Below are 25,574 nucleotides of genomic sequence, written 5' to 3'. Positions count from 1 at the left end.
AATTTCAAATTCCCAAAAACAACATTATTATCCCAGCTGTGGCCTAGGAGATAGGGGCAGAGAGTATAACTTTGGTAACTCGCCGTCTTCCTAGAGAAAATAGAATTTTCCAGATAGGCAGACCTTAACAACAATGTCATGGCTATAGTACTTTAAAATATATATATTTTTTAATTGCCATAGATTTTCACTTTGCTTAGGAATTGAATCATTGAAAAGTAGTCTTTCTGAATTAATCTTTTATAAATGGAAAGAATTTTGAATAGCACCTAGAGAGATGTTTCTAGTGAGCACTTTTATGAGTATTCTTGTTTCAGTATGTAGACTTTAGTATTTAATCAGGCAGGGTGAAGCCAACAGCATAGGAGCTACTGTCATTGAAACAGAGTTAATTCCTCACAGTTCCCGGGAGGAGGGGGCAGGCCGCGCGGGACCACAGAGGGAAGCACAGAGGCCGGCTGGAGCGTGAGGGTCAAAGCGTGGGCAGGGGCTGTGGTTATGCTCTCTGTGCGAAGCGGTGAGGCAGGGATGGCAGGGTAGACAGGTTTGACTGGCTGAATCACTCATGAGACCTGTTGGGCAGAAGGACTGTCCCTAGTTGCCTGGTACCTGGCCCTGGAGTGACTTAGGACAGGTAGATAGTGGTCCAGAGGGTTAGCGAGTGGTAGGGGTGGTAGGAGCCCACTCTGGATTGGTTTGCATATGGAAAATGCATTCCTAGGCAAGTCCGTGGCTTTCTCTAGGCATCGGAGAACTGGCTAGCCCTCAGGGGCATCTCTCCAGAGTCAGCAAGGCTCCAGACATCAAAGCATTAGAAATGCAGAGGCTAACCTGGCTGAGACTCTGCACTCCCAATGCAGGGGGCTCAGGTTTGACCCCTGGTCAGGGAACTAGATCCCACATGCCACAGCTAAGAGTTCACATGCCGCCACTTAAGATCCCGAATGCCACAACTAAGACCCAACACAGCCAAATAAAAAAAAAAAAAAATTAAGGCGTGATTAATACAAGTCCCTACATGTTCAGTTGGTTTGTAAGTTTCCATGTGAAATCCAGCATAACTTCCCAAAGTGGCTACAAGGCATTACACAACGGAGCCCTCTGCTGTGACCTCCACTTCCTGTCCCTCTCTTTTGCCCTCCCCCCCGTCACACTGGCTTCCTTGCAGTTCTTGAACGCATCAGCCATGCATCCCGCTGAAGGGACCAGTGGGTCTGTTCCCTCTTTGTGGGATGATTTATCTCCAGTGGTCATTTTGACTTTTCCATCTTCTTTGGGCATCTGCTCATATGTCACTTCCTCGGTGAGGCTTACCCTAAGCACCCTACTTAATACTGCTCCCAGCAGCCTCTACTGTTTCACCTAGCACTTACCACTTTCAGCATTCCATATCATTTGTTTATTTATTATGCCTGTCGTTTGAGGTCAAGAGGTCATATTTATTTTGTTAGCATACTCTAAGCAATAAAAAATCATGTCTACACATAGTAGGTGCTCAAGAATATTTGAATAATGACATTATTTTTCCAAGAGTGGAGCACTCCAGTCTTTTAAGGACACATAAGACATCAGAGATTAGCACCTGTATCCGTGGCCAATATGGGGATACAGTTAGGGTCTTATTGCATTAGTCAAATGTTGTTGTTTAGTTGCTAAGTCATGTTCGACTCTTTTGCAACCCCGTAGACTCTAGACCGTCAGTCTCCTCTGTCCATGAGATTTCCCAGGCGAGAATATTGGAGTGGGTAGCCATTTCCTTCTCTGGGGGATCTTCCTCACCCAGGGGTCCAACTCATGTCTCCTGCATTGCAGGCGGACTCTTCACCACTGAGCCACTAGGGAAGCATTAGTTAAATACTGAGGCATAAATGTATAAAGGAAACATAAAGTGTTGAGGTTCTTGCTTAGCAATCATTATTCAGCCAGACAGATGGGACAAGAGGTTCAGTCACCTTCCCTGACGTTTAGCCTTTGCATATTGAGTTTCTCATGCTAATACCACAGCTACATCAAGTTAAAGGCCGGTGACTTTTTGTACAAACCAATTTATTCTACCTGATTTTTTTCACTGTAGCTCCATTGTTAATAGTTCCATTTGAAGGCTTTCTTTTCACTAGCAAGATCCGGAAGGCTGCGTCCCTCGCTTCCCTTGGAAGAGCTGCCTCCCACTTCTTTCCAGGGGTAGGTCTGTAGCAAAGGTTCTGGGGGATAGCCTGGCCTGAGGACTGACAGACCCTTGCCCACGGTGAGCCATGAAGAAGGGTAGCTGCCTCATGTGTTACTGGCATGTGATTTCAAGCCATGTGCTGAAAGAAAATATCAAAATCATGCTGAAAAACGTGATTTCTCTTCTGGAATCATGGTATTTGAGAAAACAGGAAATGATTCAAGCAGTGTAGAACAACTGACATTTATGATGCATTCAGATGTTAAATGATAAAGGATTATTAAATGACGACCCACTCCAGTGTTCTTGCCTGGAGAATCCCAGGGACAGGGGTGCCTGGTGGGCTGCCGTCCATGGGGTTGCACAGAGTCGGACACGACTGAAGCGACTTAGCAGCAGCAGCAGCAGGTATAAAATGGTGTTGTGGTTTTCTCTTTTTAGAAAAGTTTTTTTTTCTTTAATAGATGCATACGGGTGAAATATGTGGGCTTTGCTGTAAACTAATACAAGAGTTGGAAAGTGGGTAGGGAAAGCATTGAGGTCCATTGGCCAGGAGCTGCTTACTGCTGAAACTGGGTGATGGAACCATGAGAGTCATCATACTGTTATTTTCGGTATTGTGTATATTGTCAGTTTTCAGTTAGTGAAGGATTTTTTAAAATGTAGTGGTAATTATTGATCAATTTGTCTTCTTTCTGATTTTAAGTGGAACACATTCACCCTTTCATTGTGAAGATTGGTATTGACTCTGGGCTTAAAGGACCAGAAACTTCCCTTCTGTTCGTAATTGTTTAAATGAGAACTGAATGGTGAAGAATGTTAAATGCTTATCAGTATCCGGAGACTATTAATATATGTACTTCTTATTCAGTCTGTTGCCGTGACATAGTCTTACTCCAGTTGACAGTAAAAGCCCTCTTGCGTTTTACAGAAACCCTGTGCGCAGTCATCCAGTCACTCAGGTACCAAGTGCTGCCCCGGCAGAGGGTCACAGCAGGAGCAAGTCAGGCAGGTCTTCCCTGCCCCAAACTCAATTCTAGTGGGGAAGGGAGACCATAAACAAACAAATGAACAAGCTCAGGTGCTGGTGTAGCCATCTCTGGCGTTGTGGCCCCCAGGGGATCAGGGTTCCAGCGCCCAGGGAATGATGAGGGCACGTGGGTGGTGGTAAGCATTGCCGTCTTCTTTCCAGGGAGTGGGGCTGCACTTGCCCGTGAAGAAAAAAAGAGGCCTGCTTCCTCACCTTGGCTCCAGTAGCTTCACATTTCATGACTGTTCTTTCCAGATTCAGCAAGTGCTGGATGTTGCAACTAGTTTTTGAGGATGTTTTGAGTTCCCATCCCTTTTGCGTCTGTAAAGATTTACATGCTAAGTTTGGAGAGGCGGCTTCTAGGTACCTCAGGCAAACCCCAACTGCCCTGACCCCAAATACATGTACGTGGGAACCACAGGCTAACCTATGTTGATGGGCCTGTTGCCCCCAAATACATGTACGTGGGAACCACAGGCTAACCTATGTTGATGGGCCTGTTGCCGTTTTACTGATCAGTCCATTTGAAGACAGAGCCACTTAGGAAATCATAAATGGGTAGCAGCCACCAACAGTGGTGGAGCTTGTCTTCTGTGCTCACTCAGGCCTCCCAGCTAGCTTACACGGCACTGTTTTTAGCACATCTGATATTGGGGAAGCTGTAGGCTGGAGATGCTCTGCCTTGTTCAGAGACCCCCAGGAACCAGGGGACCAGCTGGGATTTGAACCCAGGTGGCTTCTCTCCAGAGGCTGCACCCTCAACCAGCATCATGTCTCTCTGCTTTCAGTCGTCTCTAAGGATGCTGACTCCTGTCAAGATCCTCTTTTCTGTCTGTTTCAGGTTTTGCTCATCTTTGCAAAGGAAGATAGTCAGAGTGATGGATTCTGGTGGGCCTGTGACAGAGCCGGTTACAGCTGCAATATTGCTCGGACTCCAGAGTCAGCCCTGGAATGCTTTCTAGATAAACATCATGAGATTATTGTAATCGATCACAGACAGACTCGAAACTTCGATGCAGAAGCAGTGTGCAGGTACCATACTTATGTTAATATATTAGCAAATGTCTACCTAACAGCTTAAAATGAAATTCACGTATATATGTCTTTAGTTCCAGCCCAAATGTCTCTAAAGTCTGTGCTGATATTTCTAAGCGGTGTGTATAGATCTCTACAATGAATGCTATAGCTCCTCCTATGGCCTTTTCTATTTTTCCACATTTGCATTCCAAAGAATTTAGAGGTGTGAGCTGGGCTCCTCTGAAAACTATAGGGCATTTTTTCCCCTTGAGTGTTGTTCATGTTGCACTAAAAAAAAAAAAAAAAATAGAGAGATTCACACAGTTCTTATTACACAGATATGGTTTGGATTTAAACCAGATATTTTAATCCTAATTATTCTGTCCCAAAATGAACATCAGAAATGTGTGAAATAGACCATTTCTGCCTGCCTGACAACAGATGGGTGGATTTTACAGCAGTCGGGGAGGAAAGGCAGCCACTTTTCAGCAGCAGAAGAATCTCCCAAGGATCCGAAGCCCCTGCTTGTTTACAGAAATGCTTGCACTCTGGGGAGGAAATGCTTGACTGTTCATAAATAAATGCAGTCATCAGAGTTAGCTCTGGATGAACCCATCCATTTGGCACAAGTGGAATGCTTTGAAGCTCAATGGGAAGAGGTCACTAATTAAATGCTAGACCAGGACAGACTCTAGTTACAAACAGAATGGGAACTGTCTTGAGTATTAGCAAGTGAAATGAAAGGCATGGAAATGGCTTCTTAGACCTGTTGGTACCCTGACAAGAAATGAGTGCATTTAAGAGAAGTTTCTCCTCATAGGCATCACCTTGCTATTCTTTGACCATTTTCAGTTTCCCAAAGAAGAAACTTTCTTAAGGAACCTGTTTTAAAATGTCTTACAGATCTCAAATAATCCTATCTTCCTGCATAGAAACATTTGCCTGTTTAACTATACAGTAAAATATATCACAAAATATTTGGGTATTTTTAGTATTAAGGGAAGAAAGAGTTGTTCGGCCATGTCCAACTCTTTGTGACCTCATGGACTTTAGCTTGGCAGGCTCCTCAGTCCATGGAATTCTCCAGGCAAGAATGCTAGAATGGGTTGCCATTCTCTTCTGCAGGGAACCTTCCTGATTCAGGGATCAAACTCAGGTTTCCTGCATTGCAGGCAGACTCTCTACTGTCTGAGTTACCAGGGAAGTATTAAGAAATAGATATGTACATGTGTGGATATATATGTATGTTGTGTGTGTAAAATGATTGTCAGGCTAGAATTGAGTCTCTTATAGCTAAATATATCTGCATTTTCTTGATCTCCACTTATGGTGACATGATTTTTTAGTAGAACTAGCGCAATCCTTTGTACATGTATAGAATGATATAAGTCAGTCTTCAGCTATAAAAAGAAGAAATGAATAGGAAGAATTCTTTGAAATCAGGCAAAGGCCCAATTTAGTAGATAAACTTTATAATCTTCCTTGAATATCCAGGAAGGTGGTTTTGTTTCCTGTTGAGGGAACTTTTTGTCTTAGCTGCACAGAAAAACACTGAAGCATCTGTGCAGTTCGAAAGCCAGGTTACGTCTCTGCTGGTGCGTTTCCAGTTTCTGATCATGTTGATGGAGAGATTCCTGAATGCTGGACTGTGAGCACGTCCTCCCTAAAATGAGAGGAGATGCGTTCCCAGCAGATGTGCGTTGTTCATTGTCAGCGGTCCAGGACCGCTGGGTTTTGAGCTGGACTGGACCTTAGCATGCTTCTTTGGACCTCGGCCTCACCAGTCCCCGGATCCCCCTTAGTCCTCTTAAGCAGAAAGAGGTCCAGGTCCCTTTGGCCACACCTGTTCCTTCTTTGGAGGAATGAGAGAGAAGAGATCAGTGGTAGGAGGGGACTCAAAACACAGAAACCAGTCTCAAAAGAAGCTGAGTGAGCATGAGCTCCAGCTCAGTTATAACATGTTTCCTCTTGCCTAAGCCCCACCCCTTAGAATGTAGCCCAACAGACACCCAGACACCTTGAGGGGGTGGAAGAGGCTGAAGGAAAGTGAGGGGTGCGCAGCAGCTCCCTGGAGATGAGCACACACCTCTGAGATGCTGTCCATTTTTTTTCATGAGGTGCTCCTGGTATTTCTGCTGAGAATTCAGTAGAAGGCTCCTAAGCAGGAGATAAGTGTAGTTTCATGTGACCAATCCGTGGTAGGGACAGGGGCTTCCCAGGTGGCGCTAGTGGTAAAGAACCTGCCTGCCAGTGCAGGAGATGGAAGCAGTGTGGTTTTGATCCCTGGGTCGAGAAGATCCCTGGAGAAGGGCATGGCAACCCACTCCAGTATTCTTACCAGGAGAATTCCATGGACAGAGGGGCCTAGGGGGCTACAGTCCCTGTGGCTGCAATGTTGGACACAACTGAAGCAGTATAGCATGCACGCACAGGAAGTAATCTGCTGTCCACAGTGAGTTCAGGCCTCTCTTCAAGGGAGTTCATTCAAATACCACTTATCCACAAGGGGACCTGTACTTCCCAGAAAGACAGCAGCTGGCCATTGTCTTGAGTCTTCTTCTCACATGGAGTGAGGTCTCAAGGAACAGACCTCACAAGGTACATTTTTAGAGGAAGGTGAGGACATTTAGTCACAAGGGTGAAGCAATATGAGCTGGCTGTCCCTGGAGGAGCGCTGGTGCAAACACATGAAAATGGAGAGGAGCAGAAACACCAGGAGCTAGAAAGAAACAAATATAAGCTGCTTCACAGATTCCTCAGGAGCAGCCTTGAGCTTTCACTTCTCAGGGCGGATGGTTCCCTTGTGAGGGATCTCGAAATAAGGAGAGGCCAGACCATGGAGATGGATCGAAACAGACACGCTTATTTGTATGAAGGTTCCAGTGTGTGGCCCTTTCTTAAGAATTCATCAGACTCATGACCCCTGACCAGCGGTCTAAACCCGAGTCTAAGCTGTAGCATAGCACAGTTTCCAGGAAGATTCTTGGACTTCAGAATTCTTCTGTATCTTAACCCTGGTAAGTTCCTAGGGAATAAACAAATGATAGACAGGTGGTCATGGTACGACAGACATCATTATAGTGACAGTTACTGCATCGATCGTTTCTCAGCCCTAGTTGATGACTCAGCTGTTTAAAGTATTTGAACAAAAATAACCGTACAACCAAAAAATTGGAGTGGTTCTTCATACAATGTTTAAAAGACCTTCACCTGCACCTGTGTATCCAGCTGCCAGCAATCCTTCTTTTAAGATCAACTTTCTGAACTATCTATTATTTTAAAAGAAAAACAGGTCCAACTTAATTAGCTCCCCAAGTACAAACTGATAACTAGAGAATTGTCGGACTGCCAGTTTTCTTGCAGAGTGGAATTTCAATCAGAAAACATGGAATTTAAGTGGAATTTGCCAGTTTTTGAAGTGGAACATTGGCAGATCTGACCTACTGGAGAATTGCCCGGGAATTTCTTTTAGATGTGTGTGTGGGGTGTTTTTTTTGTTTGTTCTTTTGTTTTTTGTTGTTTTTTTTTTTTTTAGTAAAACAAAGATTGTCCTGATCCATAAGAGCATCTTCTTTTGCTGTCTTCCACGTGTTTTCAGACTCCTTCTTTGGATGGACGTTTGATTTTTCTTCCGTTTTTCCTGTGAAGAAGTCCCACAGTCAGTCAGTCACCAGAACGAGGCCACATTGCTGGGTCTGATGTGGCGCTTTCTCTTTGCAGGTCAATCCGGGCCACGAACCCCTCAGAGCATGCAGTGATCCTCGCCGTGGTCTCACAAACGTAAGCTCACCCCCCGCCCCCCGCTGGGAGCACCGCTGTTCCTCCTGAAACCTTCTCTGATGTAACACGTTCTCAGAGCTAGCGAAGCTGGGGGGAAGTCTTTGGCCTGACACTAGCAACCTTCGATCTCACTTGCGATTTTCCTTTTTTTGCAAGTTTCTAGAAATAAATAGGCCTTTCTCTTTATCCTCTCTGATTTCTGTTAGCACCTCAAAAAAAGAATGGTTACTCACTGTATGCTAGAAATGGGTGGAAAATCTCAGGAGGAGGAGGTCTGAAGAGAATGTTGTTCCAGTTTACCTTTCTTCTTTGCAGAAAAAAAGAGATAGGGAAATGCTTGTTTTTTCACTTAAGTAAAAATAAATTATACCATGAGAACTGGCACCAAAGCCCCTGCCAGAAAAGGAGTGTGCGGTCTCTGTTAGGACTGTTATGTGGTTCGAAGCAGGATGAAAGGATGAATGCCAGTGCTGGAAGGGAAAAAGGGTGCTTGAGCTGTAGGTCGGAAACTGTGGAATGAGAAACCCCTGTGCTGCGTGTAGGACGCGGCCCGCACTTCAAATGAAAGGCCAGGAAGGAGAAAAGCTGCGTGTACAGCTAGCATGATGAGAGCCTTTGCCAGTACCAAAATGTGTTGTAGCCACTTAGTGGCCATCACTAGCTTTGGAGAGCATAAGGCCTTAATCTGAGCCCGGGACTGACTGGACTTGGCCCTGTTCTGAGAGTTGGCACAGATGCTGCCCTGGAAGAGCTCACAGGCCAGCAGCTCAGAGTATCAGTCTCCCCTCAGACAGGCCCCACCCAGGGGGAGATTTAAAATATCCATTCCAAGGCCATATTGGGACAGTAAGAAATCCTGGCTTCCAAGTCTTGCCCTAACCAAAGACTCCTCCTGACCTGCGACTCCTTGAGTGTCTTGTTAGGAGCTGTGTCTCTTCGCTTTGACACATACCACAGGGTCTGAGCCAAGGAACGTAAAGAAACTGTCCCACTGGGCTCAGCATCTCGCCATCCTAGTGGTGACAGGATCTCAAGGGAAAGAGTGAGGGGACTAGCCTTCTTCAGCCTCCTTGCTTATATTTTATCTTCTGGGGACTGGGAACTCTTAACAGGGTCTTAGAGCCTTGACATGGATACCAGACCACACAGCATTTGCCCAAGCCTGGCTGATTCCATGGGCCCCAAAACAAAACATTTGTTTTTTTCCTGCTCATATAGCAAAAATGTGTACTTGTCCTTGACAAGTAGTGGTTTGTTGTGTCTCGTTATGAGTTTTCACTTTTTTCCCTGTTTTTAAAAATATTTCATTTATAGAGGAAGTTATAATGCTTCCCAGGTGGCGGGTAGTGGTAAAGAACCCACCTGCCAATGCAGGAGACATAAGAAATGTGGGTTCAATCCCTGGGTCAGGAAGATTCCCCAAATGGCAACCGACTACAGTATTCTTAGCTGGGATATCCCATGGACAGAGGAGCCTGGCAGGTTATAGTCCATGGGGTCACAAAGAGTTGTACACGACTGAAGGGACTCGGCACGCACGGTAATAAAATTAATGCTGCTTGTGCCAGCCAGCTTATGAAGTAGGACATGATTCATACCTTTGGAGCCCGTTTTGTGCCCCTACTTATTTATTGACCAGAGAGAGTAGAACCTTGAGCTCCCAAAGAGGGAGGCGGAAGAGCTTTTACCTGTCAGGTGGGATTCAGCCACAGGTGACAAGGCAGATATGCCCTGGGATTTCTGGGCGGGCAGAGCTGTCTGCTACTCCGGCCAATCCCTAGTGTCCCGTTTTTCGTCCCCATTTCTACGGCGCATGCGCCATGTTACTTGTGGGCTGTCTTGGGGGCACCATCTCTCATAAAGATGGCAGCAGAGCTTCAGCACGACTTCACGATCAGCTGACCCCATCCCCACCTTGTACTTAAACTGCAGCTCTGAGACCTGGAGGCAGGCTCAATGCAGGAGGCCACCCTGTGAAACGAGAGCCAGTGAGTTTTGTCTCCTTCCCTTGAACTTTGGCTCTCCTGATGGCTGTCCTCTCCTGTTGGCTCTGGGGCGCTGCAGCCTCTGATGCCAGTTGTCCTCCTGAGAGTTGGACCCAGCTAGGTCTAGGGTGGGGGCGTCATGCTTCCAGAATGTCCGGGGGTGTCAAAGGGCACAGTACTCTGCGGGGCGAGCGTTGCACATACGTCGTCCCTCGACACGCTGCTCCTGTACACTTGCTCCAGCTCTGAGGGAGCCTCTCGTGCGCACCTGCGCTACAGTTCTCAGCCACACTGCTGGAGTTCCCGCTACCGTCTCTGCTCTTTTTGCATCCAAAGGCAGATGTGGGAGTCTGGCTTCCTGCAAGACAGGTGCCCGCTGCAGGCGCGTGCTGGCCAGGGAGCCACTCTTGGAGCCAGCTCCCTGCTTCCTCCTTGCTGTCTCTGCATTTCAGTGTGAAGAGCCCTGGTTGTATCTGTTGAGTGATCACGTTTTCTGCTCTGTGGCAGATCCAGCAACTATGAAGAGGCCTCTGTGCTCCCCCTTCTGCACGCGGGCTTCAACAGGGTACGTAAAGGATGACCTGGCACCTCCCGCAGGTGCGGCCGTGCGTCTTGTCGCAGACATTCGGCCCCAGGACTGGGAGGGAAAACTGTTCTCATGGGGGATGACAAGTGTCTGATGGCCAGGCTTTTTCCCCTCTTCTCTCATAACTTCATTTATCTTAGCAACGGATATGTAATAGCTAAAAATCTGTCTTACTATATCAGGTCAAAATTCCATAGTCCCAAAGTAATCCCACTTAAACCAGTTAGCATATATGTATGTGATTATCAGTAGTCCCTAGATCGGCGCACAGGGTTCCATGGTCTTCAGGGCCCAGCCAGAGCTTACACCTCAGACACAGGCCCTTGATTCCAACAGCATCTGAGAAACTCCTCATTGAGACCATACTTGTCAGCAAAGAATTCTGAGTGATGTCTCCATGAGTAACCCTGATATTCAATTTGAAGATGAAGACTGCTTACTGAAGGAAACTTAACAAGCTCCGGAAGCTTACTAGTAGCTCAGGGTAGGGGCAGTCTGAAGGCTTGATTGGAGGTGAGGCCTTGTGCATACAAATGGAAGGCCACATGATGGAATCAGTTTGAGAGAGAAAAAAAAGGGGTGGAGAAAGAGCATCAAAATATGGCTGCTTAAAGGGAATATATTTCATAAGATTAAGGTATTATAGATCCTTACAGAGAAATTGTGGAGGACCTCACTTTATACACAACTTGATTTTTTTTAATAACAAACATCTATTTCTTCTATTAGAAAATAAAAGATTACCCTTTGGGAAAAAATAGAGTAGAGATCCACAGCTGACTTAGGCAGCTTGTGAGCTGCTGCTTTAAACCAAAAACAACAGCAAAGAAAAATTCTGTGACAACTACATGAATAACACTGATGCTCAACTAGAAGACTAAGATTGATTAAGGAAACTTACCACCAAACTAGGTAACTAGGTTTACCTGGCGTCTTGGAGTCCCGTGATCGGGGTAATCTGAATCTCAGAGTGTGATGCATCCTTTTCCTGCAAAAATAGGAGACCGCCAGAGCCTTGTGAATTATGAGAAGTCCTTTGGGTGCTTTAAGCAACTGGTGTTTCACCCTCTTAGGTTCCAAAAAAGAATCCCTCCTTCATTGTCAATCCCAGAGAAGCAGAAATTGCCCATGGAATGCCATTCTTTTGGGCTTCAGTGTGCTTCCGTGGGGGAGTAACAGTGCTATGTAAAACATCGAAGGGGTGCCACGGTTCACACGTGACTGGGTCAAGCGGTTCTGGTCAGCCCCGTCTCTCACCCCTGACACCTGCCTCCTGTCCGTCATCACACCTTCAAAGGCTGGCACTCACCTCTGGACGCTCTTCTCATGTGCTGCTCCATCTAAATGAGACGGTGCTTCTGAGCATCCGAATGGAGAGTTGCACAACGTAAGAAGTCACGTTGTGGGGACGTCTTTACTTACTCATTTTCTGAGAATTGATGGGTATTCATAAATCTGCTGTGGAACGTTGACCACCTCTGCACCCCAGCCCACCTCTGCCCTTCACATCTGAGGCAGGCCCTCTTAGGATATGAGCGTGGAGGTCCTCTCCATTGCCTGGGAGCAGGTTGGGGAAGGCACAACACCATGGGTACAGCGATGAGCCCCAATTGCCATGTGTACTGTTGAGTGTCCCTTTGGAATTCATCTTTTTTTTTAAAGGTTTATTTATTTATTTTTATATTATTATTATTATTTTTTTTTACTTTACAATATTGTATTGGTTTTGCCATACATCAACATGAATCCGCCACGGGTGTACACGTGTTCCCAATCCTGAACCCCCCTCCCACTTCCCTCCCATTCAGCTTTTAGTTCACTGATCCCGCTTCCAACCAACTGGTGTGGAGACTGGTGGTGTCTGGAGTGGTGCCTCTTGTCTGGAGGGCTGAGATTGCCCGTCTGCTCAGAAAAGCTCAGGAGAAACACCTGTCCGCTTTGGGTGCAATGCTACTGAGTAAATTTAGGAGGGATGATACAAGTGTTCCTTTCATTCTTTTTGTGACCTGTCTGTGCTGCCCTGGAAGGTTTCACTTCTCTGTCTGGATACAGCACGACTTTCTGCAGGCCGCCATGGAGCATGAAGCTCTTGGTGAAAGCATGAAAGACAGTAACCGTCGGGGCCACCTGGTATTCTTTAGTCCTGGGCCTGATGAAGGCCATTTGCCAGCCAGGTCAGGGTGCCCCCAAGTAGTTGGGGCTCTTTCCCAGAGAAGCACACCACACCTTCCAGGTTTTCTATCCCAAGCTACCATGGCACAGAATCGACTGAGGCTGCTCCCCAGGTGGCTGGTCTCCTTTTTTGGGCAAAATCTTGTCTCTGGCAACTTTCTACCCAAGCACCCTTCCAAATATGCCAGCTATTCTTCTTGCCTTCTGTGAAGTTGTTTCCCACCTCTGAGTTATCTTGCTTATGTTAAATCATCTGCTGAAACTCAGCTCTGTGTTACTAGCTAATTGGCCAGTGCTTCAGGCGATGGGTCTTGAATGGGGACCCGGGAACACAGGGCACCATCAAGTACCCCGCAGCAGCTCTGCTTGAAGCCTCTGTAGCTCTGTGTGAGCGAGTGGCCGGCTGCATGGCGCTTGGTCTACTCTGAGCCTTTTAGAAAGAGCGTCTCAGCAGAGGGCCATTGCAGCTGGTGTTTGTATCAACCTTTGTGTACCACTTTTTCTACTTGGAATGACGTTGACATGACATCATTCCAAGTGGAATCATTCCAAGGGACATCATTATGAGTTCATTCAGCAGGTGTTCAGGGAGCATGGGCTCTGTGTGAGGCAGTGTGCTTGGCGTGTCAAGGATACAGTGATCAGACAGTTCCTCCCTGCGGAGGTATCTTATGGAGGAAGAAGTGGGGAATTAAGACTTATTATTTGTCAGACTCCATTCTAGGTGATTGACCTGATCCTCATCTACAGATGAGAGGTTTGGTATTTTCTGTTTTTGTGGAAGAGGAAACATACTCAAAATGACTAGCTTGCAGAGCTCATACTCAAAACAAGTCAAGATGCAAATCTATGGTGCTAAACTGCCAACTCCTTGCCTGGTCCATCAAAGTCATATTTCCCAAACTGTTTCAAGGGATGCTAGTGGCCCAGAGCTCTTACAAGGTGTCCGTGGCAAAAGGCTGCTGTGGTCAAGTAAGTGTGAAAAATCAGTGAAGACTCTGCTTCTCCTCCTCCTGTCCTGAGAACATACAGTGCCTGTTGGCAGAGTCACACCTGAGCATGTGGAGAAATACTGTTCTAAAGACACATGCCTACATTTCTGGAAGCAGGGCCCAGGAATCTGCATTTTAACCAAACACCCACGTTATTCTCGGTGTGTTGAAGTGTGAGGAGCACTGTTCTTGGTTCACTCAGTTTATTTCAGATTTTTGCAATAACTAACTATAGTCTTAAAATCCCCCAAAGATTTTCCTACTGCCTTTAGTCTATAAAACACTCACTGAGTGTCACTTACGGGCAAACAAAGCACTCCAGTGTTTAGAAACTGTCACCCACCGGAAGGCTGACCTTTCCCACACTGAAAGTTCTTAGGAGACCTAAAGGGAAATAAGAATCATAAAAAATTACTACTTGGCTATGAAAGTGAAAATATAACATCATTTTATATTTTATATGTATAAGCATATGGATATAAAATATATCCATATACACAGAGATATGATAAAAGTCTAAGGTAAATAAACCAAAATTAATGATATCTCTAGCCTTATGATATTATCAGTGATTTGGAGATTTTTCTACATTTTATACACTTTAAAATTAACATTATTAAAAAGAAATGTAACTGTTTATCTCATCCTTTTCAAGAACTTATTTTATTATGATCTTTTTTTGTGCTTTATGAAGCATCATCTGACACTTCGCAGAGCTCGGATACAGACTGACATGTAATCTCCAGCTGCCCAGAAGCTCAACCAAAACTTCACCAAGTTTGACTTTGCTTTGCAATTAGAAAACATTTCCCTCCATGTGTCTTCATGGTTCCCCTTCTGTTCTTAGCCCTTCCCAGCTTCTTCCTGGGATAGTGGGACCAGAGCCACAGGGAGAGTCGGGGGGCTTTGCCGGTGATCCCCAGGGAGGTGCCATCCATGCTAGATGTGTGGAAGTGTGTGTGTGTGTGTGTATGTGTGTGTGTGCGTGTGCGTGCACACGCGCATGTGTGTGAAAGAGACAGACACGGGAGAGGGAGCAGTGTGAGGCCCTCAAATGAGGAAAGAAGCAAAGATCTTCCCTTCCGTCCAGGAGGCATCACTCACAATGCACACGGTGAAGGCGTCCAGGCTCAGGTTTCAGAAAACTTCCCTTCGTGCAGCAGCAGCCCAGATGCTTCAGTGATTAGCTAAGGCTGGGGAGGTGTTCTTACCCTTGCGTGTTTATTTTCCTGTGAATGTTCATAGTGAACTTTTCCCCATCTTTGTCATAGTTAACTGTACAATATTATCTGCTTTCTTGTCTCGTATACATTTAAACAGGCATTTCAAACACCCTGACAGCTGTTATATTTCATCTCATCTCACTTACTAATTGTCTTATATAACAAAGTTACCTGAGGTTGGAGAAACAAGCCTGTTTTAACTGTTTAAGAAGTAATTGTATTTGTCTTATGTATTATCTTTGCTTTTTCCCCCAGAGATTTATGGAGAACAGCAGCATAATTGCTTGCTACAATGAACTGATTCAAATAGAACATGGGGAAGTTCTCTCACAGTTCAAATTAAGGTATGTGGCAAAATAGGATGAACACAAGGTTCACCGTTCTGTGGCCAAGCTTGTCTGTCCTCAGGCTGAGAGTCACAGTAGAACCCCAGAGATTCTGAAGCTATTGAACAAGTGATGGTAGCTGCTAAAAGAGAGAGTCTAAACTGGGAGCCCTTTGGTATAATGAAATAAATTGGAAGCGTTTCTTCTTTTGACAGTATTTTCCACTATTTACAGCAGTTTTAAAATTATACCCTAGGAAAAGTACTGTTTAACTTCTGTACAATTATATGGAGATTAAGAATAGCCTTTGAGGATTAGTACTTGGTACTTGCAACATTTATAAACTCTTACTTGGATTAGTATAGATGCACCCAGGGGTATCTTTTATGCTAACTATGGTAATTGTTATCTATTTGTGATAGCAGTTGCCTGAGGCCTGCTTGTGGCCTCAGTATGCATGAGGTATCCCCAAGAGCGTTTTTGGGTCTCTGTGTGCATATCTGGTGCTCGTAGCTTCTCTGTGGTGCTCACTTCTGAGATAAATGGATTCTCTCGCTGTCTGGGTGGCAGGATGCTCTGCTTCTGGGGCTTCTTGAAACAGCTGAGTTCTAGCCCATGCCTGCTTTTGCTCAGGCTCTGCTCTGGCACACTCTCAGGACCCTGATTTCCTCAACCTATAAGCAGAGAGAGCAGGGCAAAGAAGAGGCTCAGGGCAGCTTGCAGCCCCTGGGAGGCCAGTCTCAAGGGGCTGCAGGCTACAGGATGCCAGAAGGGCCCTGGCTCCTCTCTCCGGCAGACTGAGGGGTCACCTGGCTTTCAGTGTGTGCGTGCATGCTAAGTTGCTTCAGTCATGTCCAACTCTGTGCAGCCATATGGACTGTAGCCTGCCAGGCTTTCAGACTCAGCGAAAAATAAATAAGATAGCATTTCTTTGAAATGGCTCTATTTCTTACCTTGATTACTGAATTTGCTTTCAAAGAGAACAAAACCCTTTCTAAACTTAACTTTTCTGGACCATCCTCTGTCCCTTGAAAGAAAAATGGATGGGCATGAACCCACAGAGACCTCTTCTGTGGTTCACCCTGCTCAGGGAAGGCAACTATTTGGTGGCTGCTGCTGCTGCTGCCAAGTCGCTTCAGTCATGTCCGACTCTGTGCGACCCCAGAGACAGCAGCCCACCAGGCTCCCCCGTCCCTGGGATTCTCCAGGCAAGAACACTGGAGTGGGTTGCCATTTCCTTCTTCAATGCATCAAAGTGAAAAGTGAAAGTGAAGTCGCTCAGTCATGTCTGACTCTTAGTGACCCCCATGCTCCTCTGTCCATGGGATTTTCCAGGCAAGAGTACTGGAGTGGGTTGCCATTTGGTGGCTAGAGAGCTCTAAGAAGAGTGGGGGTAAACAGTCCCTTTTGCAGTCTTAAACAATTGAGAATCTCAAACCAGTGGGAGTTCTTTGGTAAGGAAAAGAAATCCCTTGGTTTCTTTGTATTCCTATATTTATTAGCGTCAGGGAACTTCATAGAATTTCTTAGGGAAACCACATTGCCTTTACTACAGCAATTTATTTTTAATTGTACTTTAATTGTTTTTATTCCTGGGGGTCTCTTCTGTTTTTATGGAGAGTGAAAAAGACTTTGTACTTTTATTTTAGATGTTTTCACAATAAATAGGATTAGGAAAAGAGAGATTTCATTTTGGTTTAATTCTTCAACAGTTGCATGGTCTACCACAAAAGTGAACTGCAGACGCCTTACTGCTTTCATCAGTAATTCCCTCATTTTATTTTAAATGACTGCCTGAGTTTTCCTAGGCAGCAGGAAGTATGATGGCATGCCGGGGGCCAGCGTGAGGAATCCCACCTGTGACAAGGTCATGCGGAAGGAAGCCTGACAAAATGCAAGGACGTGATCAGACTTCAGGGGTTCCCCCTGGAATTTCCTGAACATCCACTCCCCAAGACCAGAGTCTGCCTGCTTTACTGTGTTATGCTTTCCACCTACTCTTCTGTCATTAACAGGGGGCTGTCCCCCCACCACCTTTTTCTGGAAAAAAAATTAATTTAGAGCTTTTAGATAATAAATCTCCTGGGCATAATATGACTGTTTCAATCCAGAAACCCCTCTGATGGCTTTCTAGCCTGCCTGCAGGACTCGTACAGCTGCGCATGTGATTGTTTACAGTCTCCTAACCTCGAGAGGCACAGGAAGCTTATAACATCCTCGGAATGCAGGGGCTTCCGAGGTGTCAAGATCATTAGAATAAAACTTATTAAGCGTTTCATTGTTGAGCCAATACTTGCTGCCAAATTTTCATATCCTTTATTTTTAGATATAGTTGGTATATAGAAAAACAAGTAGTAAACCTGGTATTAGCAACATTAGATCTTTGAGTTAAGTACCTTCTTTGTTATAACCCACTGCGCCTTTGTTCTATAGAGATGTAACTTGAGGGCTTTAAGGAGATGCAGATTAAAGGAAAACACTTTAGGGGAAATGAAATTAACATTCATTAAGGAGGAGAGCCAGTGTTAGCAAGCCTCTTGGCCAGAAGATAATGTAAATCATGTGAGACCTTTTGTATACAAAAAGATACACAGAAAGAGTCTGGGCTGCTGACACTACATAATTTTGTATTACCCATTGATCTCTATGTACAATCAAAAAGGTATAAAAGGCCTTTCTAGACAATAGAGGCGGGGCTGGTCATTGGAAGTACTGGTTTCCCCCGTGTCTCCTCTTTACTCTAATTTCAGGCTGAATTCCCACCTGGGGAGTGGAGGCTCACCATGTCTACTTACTTGTCCCGGCTTCCAAGATCCGTAAGAGAGAGAGCCCAAGGCGGAGCACTCTCCGATATTCAAACGGGTGCCGCTGGCCTAACGTAGACAGTGCAGGCTCCTTGTCTGGAACTTTATTGGTTTTCCACATAGACCAAGTTAATCAGCCTCTCTTCTCCACTTAATTTTCCTACTACACTATTTCTTCCTAATCTAATCTTATATTTCTATATTAATAAATAAATAAGCTTTCCTCGCCAACATCATCCCCGCTTCGAATTCTCTGGATCCACCGGGGCTGGACCCCAGCAATGGCACAGGTCAGAGGTCAGAAGGTACTTCGTCAAGGGGGAGTGGGGTGAAGGCAGGTCTGGCAATTTGAAATAAACATCCGCAGGCAGCACTGGAGCTAAAAAGGAAAGGGCTTTAGGTTATCGTGCTGATGAAATCTGCTCAGAGCCAGGGGACTGAGAACTTCTCAAGGACTCACAGATTCAGACCTCGGCAAGATTCTAAGCACCTAGCACTGTGCAAGTCCCATAACTTCTCACCCGTCAGTGCCTGGAGCCTGTTTGCAGAGTTGGGCTCATTGTAAAGGTCGTGGTGAAATGCCTTGGGTTCTTAGTCCAAATCTGCATCATGCTGGTGAATGGGCCTGGCCCAGCAGCTGCGGTCCCAGGAAGGTGGGTTTACTCAGAACCCTAACCCCCTCATCTTCTGCACCAGCTTCAGCTTGGCTGATAGGAAGCCTCGCTTCCCAGCCACAAGCAACCTGCTTGGGAGCAGCCCTACAGGAGGGAAGGGAGGCAAGTTCTCTGCAAGAGAAGACAGAGGCGGAAGGACTAAGTGGTCAGGTCCTTCTGATGCTGTTTGGCTGGTTGTGCCTCAACTATCTTCAGCTCCCTTCTTGTTTTTTGGAGAGGTAGCGGTGGGGTGTGTGGTTTGATTTTCCCTAGGCCTAGTGGGTGGGAGAGACAGTGACCCTCCATGGTCTCTCCAGCTCCTTAGGGTACTTCAGGACATCTAAACCATCTACCTGCACCCCAGGGGCTGACAGGCAACTCTGTGACTTGCTGTTGATAGGGGAAATAAGGCTCTGTGTTATACAATGCCAGAATAATTATAGTCTAATTATATAATACTTTTCCCTGCAATTCCACCCCCAGCTGCAGCTAAATATGTGACTTACTAGCATTCAGCAAGGACACGCTGTACTGCATGGATAATACTGGATGCTGAAGGCAGATACTTCTGTCCAGTCTTTGTGGATGGTGACCATATTTACTTAACCAAGAAAAAAGATCATGTAATCAAACATAAGATACCTAATCTAGAAATTCCATTATATGAGAATAACTTTTAAAGATAGAACAGAGTCATACTTCTGTGTACATGTGGTGGATTGCTTTATTGAACAGAAGAATTCATGAAAGAGGAAATGGCTAGGGAGACAAGGGAGAACTGATGGCTGTTTATCACTTACATTCTTGTGCTTTTTTATCATGAAAAGAACTATGTTAACTAAAATATCAGTAGGATTTGGGTATTTATTGGGAGTTTAAGGTGATGTGCGTACTAAATCGCTTCAGTCATGTCCAGCCCTATGGACTGTGAGTTTACACTAATGAAGGATGAGCTATTGTTTCATCATTAGGCAATCTGATACCCATTATCTAAGGCTTACACCTGGATCAGTTTATTTTACTCCAAGTCTTAAGACAATAGCAGTCCTCCATTTTAGAAAGAATCAATTCCTGATGCGCTAACCTCGGTATTCTGTAGAACACTACACCTCTCATTACCAACCGATGTTTTTAGGGCACTTTATCCTCATGTGGGCTCTGCGTGACAGTCTTGTGTTACAGGAGTGAAAACTGAGCTGTGATGACTTAAGGTAACCAGCCTGTGCTGCATCGCTGCCCAGGAGCGGTGCTGGCTGGTGGCACGTCCATGACTTCCTCCCTGCCACTTCCACACTCCTGCTGGGATGTGAGTTTGTGTCCAAAACCTTCGCCCTTCACGCCACCACCTTGCACAATCCATCCTACCCTGGTTCTATAGCCTCGGTGTGTGTGTCTCAGAGGGGTGTGCATGTTTTGTTGGAGTAGATTCTAGAGTCCTTTTGTTAGGAACACAAGAGATCATGTAACAACCCAACCAGCCCAGCACAGCTGACAGAGGAAACACTGAGAGCCAGAGAGACTCTTGGCACAGTCGCGGGTGCCTGATATGTAGGCGCCAGTGCTGGAGCAGAATGCAGGCACCTGTGTTAAGTCAGATGCACTCTGCAGACCATCGTAGCACCGTGTTCCCTGTAGAATTTCCACCTCTTGTTCATTTGCTCAGTCGTGTCAGACTCTTTGTGACCCCATGGACTGCAGCATGCCAGGCTTCCCTGTCCTTCACCATCTCCCAGAGTTTGCTCAAACTCATGTCCATTGAGTCGGTGATGCCACCCAACCATCTCATCCTCTGTTGTCCCCTTCTCCTCCTGCCTTCAATCTTTCCCAGCATCAGGATCTTTTCCCATGAGTCGGCTCTTTGCCTCAGGTAGCCAAAGTATTGGAGCTTCAGCATCAGTCCTTCCAATGAATATTCAGGGTTGATTTCCTTTAGGACTGACTTGTTTGATCTCCTTGCAGTCCAAGGGACTCTCAAGAGTCTCCTCCAACATCACAGTTTGAAAGCATCAGTTCTTTAGCACTCAGCCTTCTTTATGTTCCATCCATAGTCTCACGTCCATACACGACTACTGGAATAATCATAGCTTTGATATATGGGCCTTTGCAGGCAAAGTAACGCCTCTGCTTTTTAATACACTGTCTAGGTTTATCATAGCTTTGTGGCATTTACCTGCTTCGTGTGGATCTTCATGGACAACTAAGATAATGAAGGAGAAATGGTTACATTACCAGCACTTCTTGGCTTTTCACAACAATATTCTGTTTCTCTGGAGCTTTTTCTAATTTTTCAACTTCTCAACCTGAAGACTACAAAAATGCATTCGCATTGCTGTGTTATATGGCTTGTAAGAACAGAAAAATTAAGCTAAATTTCTTCTACGTGAAGAATATTAATAATTAATGGAGGAAATTTAATTCTCAAACTCTAGGAACATGATTCAAAGTAATTACTTCATTTTGCTACAGGTTTATTTAAACAGAACCATCAGCCAAATTGATTTAAAGCCTAGATTTACACATGGCAGTCCCATACCATTCGTCACTGGGGACAGTAATCTGCTGGTCCTGCCAGTATGCTTTCACTCTAACTATTGATAAAGATCTGCTTTGTTCCATGGGGCATGATACTCACCGGAGTATCTATCAGATGTTCACTACAGATCTTGTACGAAAGCAGCCTCTTGAATTGACAGAAACAGTCATACTCGGAGGTAGCTGTTTACATACTTAATTGAGCCACACAGGTACTTTAAGAAAATACTTGGGTGCGAGGGGAATGTATCATCTGATCAGACGTGTTAGCACTTCCTTATCCAGCTCCCAAAGCTAAGGAACTAGCCCACATGGACTTGCTTTTCCGTGTGGGACTGCTGGAGACCGGGCTTGCTTTCCTGTGGTGCTGGGCTGGGTACTGGACCCAAAGCCCTGAGCACACTCGCGATGAGACCAGCTCTTACTTGCTTCTTCCTGAGACATGGTGCAGTAATGACTTTGGTAACAATTTTAAAGTCCTCCTTGATTCTTTTTCCCATTTTAAATGATCATGTTTACAAATACAGCGTTGCTAACAGGACACTATACAGCTCATATTAGGTAGGCTGTAGCAACTCACTTTATTTTTGGTTTTAATTGAAGTATAGCTGCTGTACCATATGTTACAATACGTGCTCTGCTTAGTTGCTCAATCATGTCCAACTCTCTGTGACCCCATGGACTGTAGCCCACTGGGCTCCTCTGCCCATGGGATTCTCCAGGCCATGTCCTCCTCCAGGGGATCCTCCCAACCCAGGGGTCAAACCCAGGTCTCCCACATTGCAGGCAGATTCTTTACCGTCTGAGCCACCAGGGAAGCCCAAGAATACTGGAGTGGGTAGCCTCTCCTTTCTCCAGGAGATCTTCCTGACCCAGGAATCGAACTGGGGTCTCCTGCATTGCAGGTGGATTCTTTACCAACTGAGCTACCAGGGAAGCCCCTATGTTACAATATAGTGATTCATAATTTTGAAAGGTTATGCTCCATTTATAGTTATAATAAAATATTATACTGTATATCCCTATAGCTTATTTTATACTTAATAGTTTGTATTTCTTTCTCCCCTCTCCCCAGTGGAAACCACTAGTTTGTACTCCATATCTGTGAAATTGCTTTTTGTTATAGTCACTGGTTTGTTGATTTTTTTTAGATTCCACATATAAGTGATATCATATAGTATTTGTCTTTTTCTGACTTACCTCACTTAGCATAATGCCCGCCAAGTCCATCCATGTTGCTGCAAATGGCAAAATTTTGTTCTTTCTGTGGCTGAGTAATATTCCATTGTATATCTACATCACATCTTTATCCATTCATCTGTCAATGGGTACTTACGTTGCTTCCATATCTTGGTTATTGTGAATAATGCTGTTACGAATATTGGGGCATATGTATGTTTTTGAATTAGTGTGTTTGTTTTTTATGGATGAGTACCTAGGAGTGGAATTTCTGGGTCATATGATGGTTCTATGTCATATGGTAGTTCTGTTTCCAGTCTTTTGAGAAATGTAGTTAGGAGCAATTTGAATAAGAAAACGCCTTACGCTGTTGGGCATCTTGGTTGACTGGGGTTTATGTTCCCCTCCGCTCACCTCCATCACGATTACTTACTGTACCTACCCTCCCACACTGGCGTCTTCATCTCTGCAGTGACAGGAACACCACCCATCAGTGGACTGAAATCCTTCATTTTTCATGCAGGTTGCCTTGCTACTATTGAAAGCAGTTCTTGGTCTGATGTTCCAGATACACTCATGAGAAAGTATAGGTTAGGATTAACTTTTCTCCTCACCAACAGCCTTTGAAATCTTTAGAGAACAAAGAATTATTTTGAGATCTTGCAAATAATATTAAGTACTATGTCTTGAAATCTTATATTGTCCCAAGTACTTTGAGACATAGCTCACATAAACTATCTATGTTGAGTCTTACAACAAAATTTAAAGAATCTGCCGGCAATGTAGGAGACCCAAGTTCGAGCCCTGGGTTGGGAAGATCCCCTGGAGGAGAGCATGGCAACCCACTCCAGTATTCTTGCCTAGAGAATTCCATGAACAGAGGAGCCCAGCGGGCTACAGTCCCTGGGGTCACAAAGAATCAGACATGACTGGTCAACTAACACTTCACTTCATTTTGTAGATGAGGAAACTGGGACACACCAAAGAGAAAATATTGCCCAGGGCCCCATAACTGGCATGATACCGAACCAAGTTTCACCCAGTTTTTTTCTACTCTCTGCCTTGTAAACAGTTCAAAGTAAAATGGCAAAGTTAGATGCTTTATGAGAGAAAAACGAATAATGTTTTAAGAGTTTATGAGAAGAAACATCTGTCTAGTAAATTAACATTTTTGTGGGGGTAATGTGTAAGAAAGCCTTCACTGGACTTGTTTTAACAGCCAGCATGAATAAGAAAGCTCTGGAAACTAGGCACATCCTTCTGAGTTAGATGGTAAGTAGCTTATTGTATCTGGAGTTGCTCTAGGTTGTAAGGTAGCTAGAATGTTATGTGAGAAATTGAAATGATTTTAAATATTCCAGATATACAAGGGAGGTCGTCAAGAATAGTGCCCACCTGGAGACCTGTGAAATGACCCAGGCAAGAGGAATTCTGCCCTCTTTGCCTTTCATCAGACAGTGGGTATAGTTGAAAGCAAAGTACCATAAAGGCTTCTTAACTAAGGTCATCAAAGTAAGAAAAAAAAAAAAAATGTTTCTGTGTCTGTTGCAAAAGGCCAGAATACCTCAGATCCAATATGGGTTTAATTAGGTTTTCCAAGCTGATGGGGACGGAACTTCTCTGTGACATTGCTGTGAATGGAACTGCAGAACGTCATTTTCGTAGAACACGGGCGCCTCTGAGGCCGGCTTCTGCGTGTCTCTTCCCTTGTGTCAGTATGAAGTTCTCATCCTGCACACACAGAGGTCATTCCATGACCCATGACAAGTGGCTGGATAGATTTCTTCTCTTTGTGTGATATACGTAGAAGTATCTGCTATTGTTTGTTTATTTCATTTGAAAGGCTAGGTTTCTTTTTTTCCCCCCTCCAAAACAGAATATCGAAAGGTACTTGGTTTTAATGAATCTCAGGAACTGTCTGCTTTGATAAGGCAACAGATGAAATGCTCATGGTTTTCTCGCAGGACTAACGTGAATCTTCTGCAACTTTCAGGGCCTGTAATTCAGTGTTTACAGCATTAGACCACTGTCACGAAGCCATAGAGATCACAAGCGATGACCACGTGATCCAGGTATGGGAGCACTTTTTTTCTTTAGACAACAAAAGAGAGCCTTTGAAGTCTGAGCCACCCTTCTCTGAGCACTTTGCTGTGATTCTCACATTTCAGCACATTTTCTTTGGAGAAACGAACATCAAAGTATGCGAAGAAAACTGATACTCTTTGGCTGAGAATTAGATACTCAGTGGGAATAAAAATTAGTTCAGATCAGAACCTGCGATTTCTCTGACAGAGATGGGGTAAATTCTTTAGACTTTGCGGAAAAGACATTGTTTATACCAAAGTATGTCAGAACCGTAAATATTTATAAATGCCTTGGGAACAGAATATTATCAGTGGTCCTCATTCATTTGCCTGCAGTTGGTATTCCAGTTATAAAGCATTCTTATATAATATACGGGCTTCCCAGGTGGCACTAGTGGTAAAGAATCCGCCTGCAATGCAGGATACTGGGGTTCGATCCCTGGGCTGGGAAGATCCCCTGGAGGGCACAGCAACCCACTCCAGTATTCTCATCTGGAGCATTCCATGGACAGAGGAGCCTGGTGGGCTACAGTCCATAGGGTCCCAAAGAGTCAGACACGACTCAAGTGACTTGGCGTGTATGCTTAGATAATATTAAAGTCGTCTTCCTAAGAAAATGAGATTGGCAGACAAATGTGTGTGAAAATAAAGTTGTCTTATTATTTTTGGAAGGTAGGAAATCCCATGGACAGAGGAGTCTGGCAAGCTATAATAAATCCATGGGATCACAAAGAGTCAGACGCTATAGGGCAACTAACACTATAAGAAATTTATACTTAGAAAATATTCTGCAACGTAGACTCTGCACTGATGGGCACTGGCCTGCTGCCCTTGGTCTGCATCGTGGCACTGAGTGTGAGAGCCTCGCTGCCCTTGGTAGAGACAAAGACTGTGTCCAGCACACCGCCCACGACTGCCTCTCATGTGCTTTCCTGTGAAACAGCCCGCTGCCCACACAGACACCCCACTCCCACCTGGGGTTGGTGATAGCAGTCACCCACTGTGTGGGCCTGGTCATCCATACGCTCAGGAAGTTATCTCGTT

The 25,574-nt window shown here is 45.0% G+C and overlaps 1 protein-coding gene across 9 annotated transcripts in view; it reads left to right on the top strand.

The window, feature by feature from the left end:
* The window catches only part of PDE8B (phosphodiesterase 8B), a 223,023-nt gene that overhangs the window by 120,981 nt on the left and 76,468 nt on the right, over positions 1 to 25,574 (top strand). For all 9 annotated transcript variants that reach the window (XM_068965369.1, XM_068965374.1, XM_068965367.1 and 6 more), the window contains 5 exons: positions 4,039 to 4,229; positions 7,935 to 7,994; positions 10,487 to 10,544; positions 15,208 to 15,296; positions 24,440 to 24,518. In XM_068965369.1, the coding sequence (XP_068821470.1) occupies positions 4,039 to 4,229; positions 7,935 to 7,994; positions 10,487 to 10,544; positions 15,208 to 15,296; positions 24,440 to 24,518 (477 nt within the window). The remainder of the gene's footprint in view (positions 1 to 4,038; positions 4,230 to 7,934; positions 7,995 to 10,486; positions 10,545 to 15,207; positions 15,297 to 24,439; positions 24,519 to 25,574) is intronic.

Source organism: Capricornis sumatraensis, chromosome 2 (assembly GCF_032405125.1).
Source record: "Capricornis sumatraensis isolate serow.1 chromosome 2, serow.2, whole genome shotgun sequence".
In the NCBI taxonomy this organism is placed as follows: domain Eukaryota; kingdom Metazoa; phylum Chordata; class Mammalia; order Artiodactyla; family Bovidae; genus Capricornis; species Capricornis sumatraensis.
This window is presented reverse-complemented; position numbering and strand designations above follow the sequence as displayed.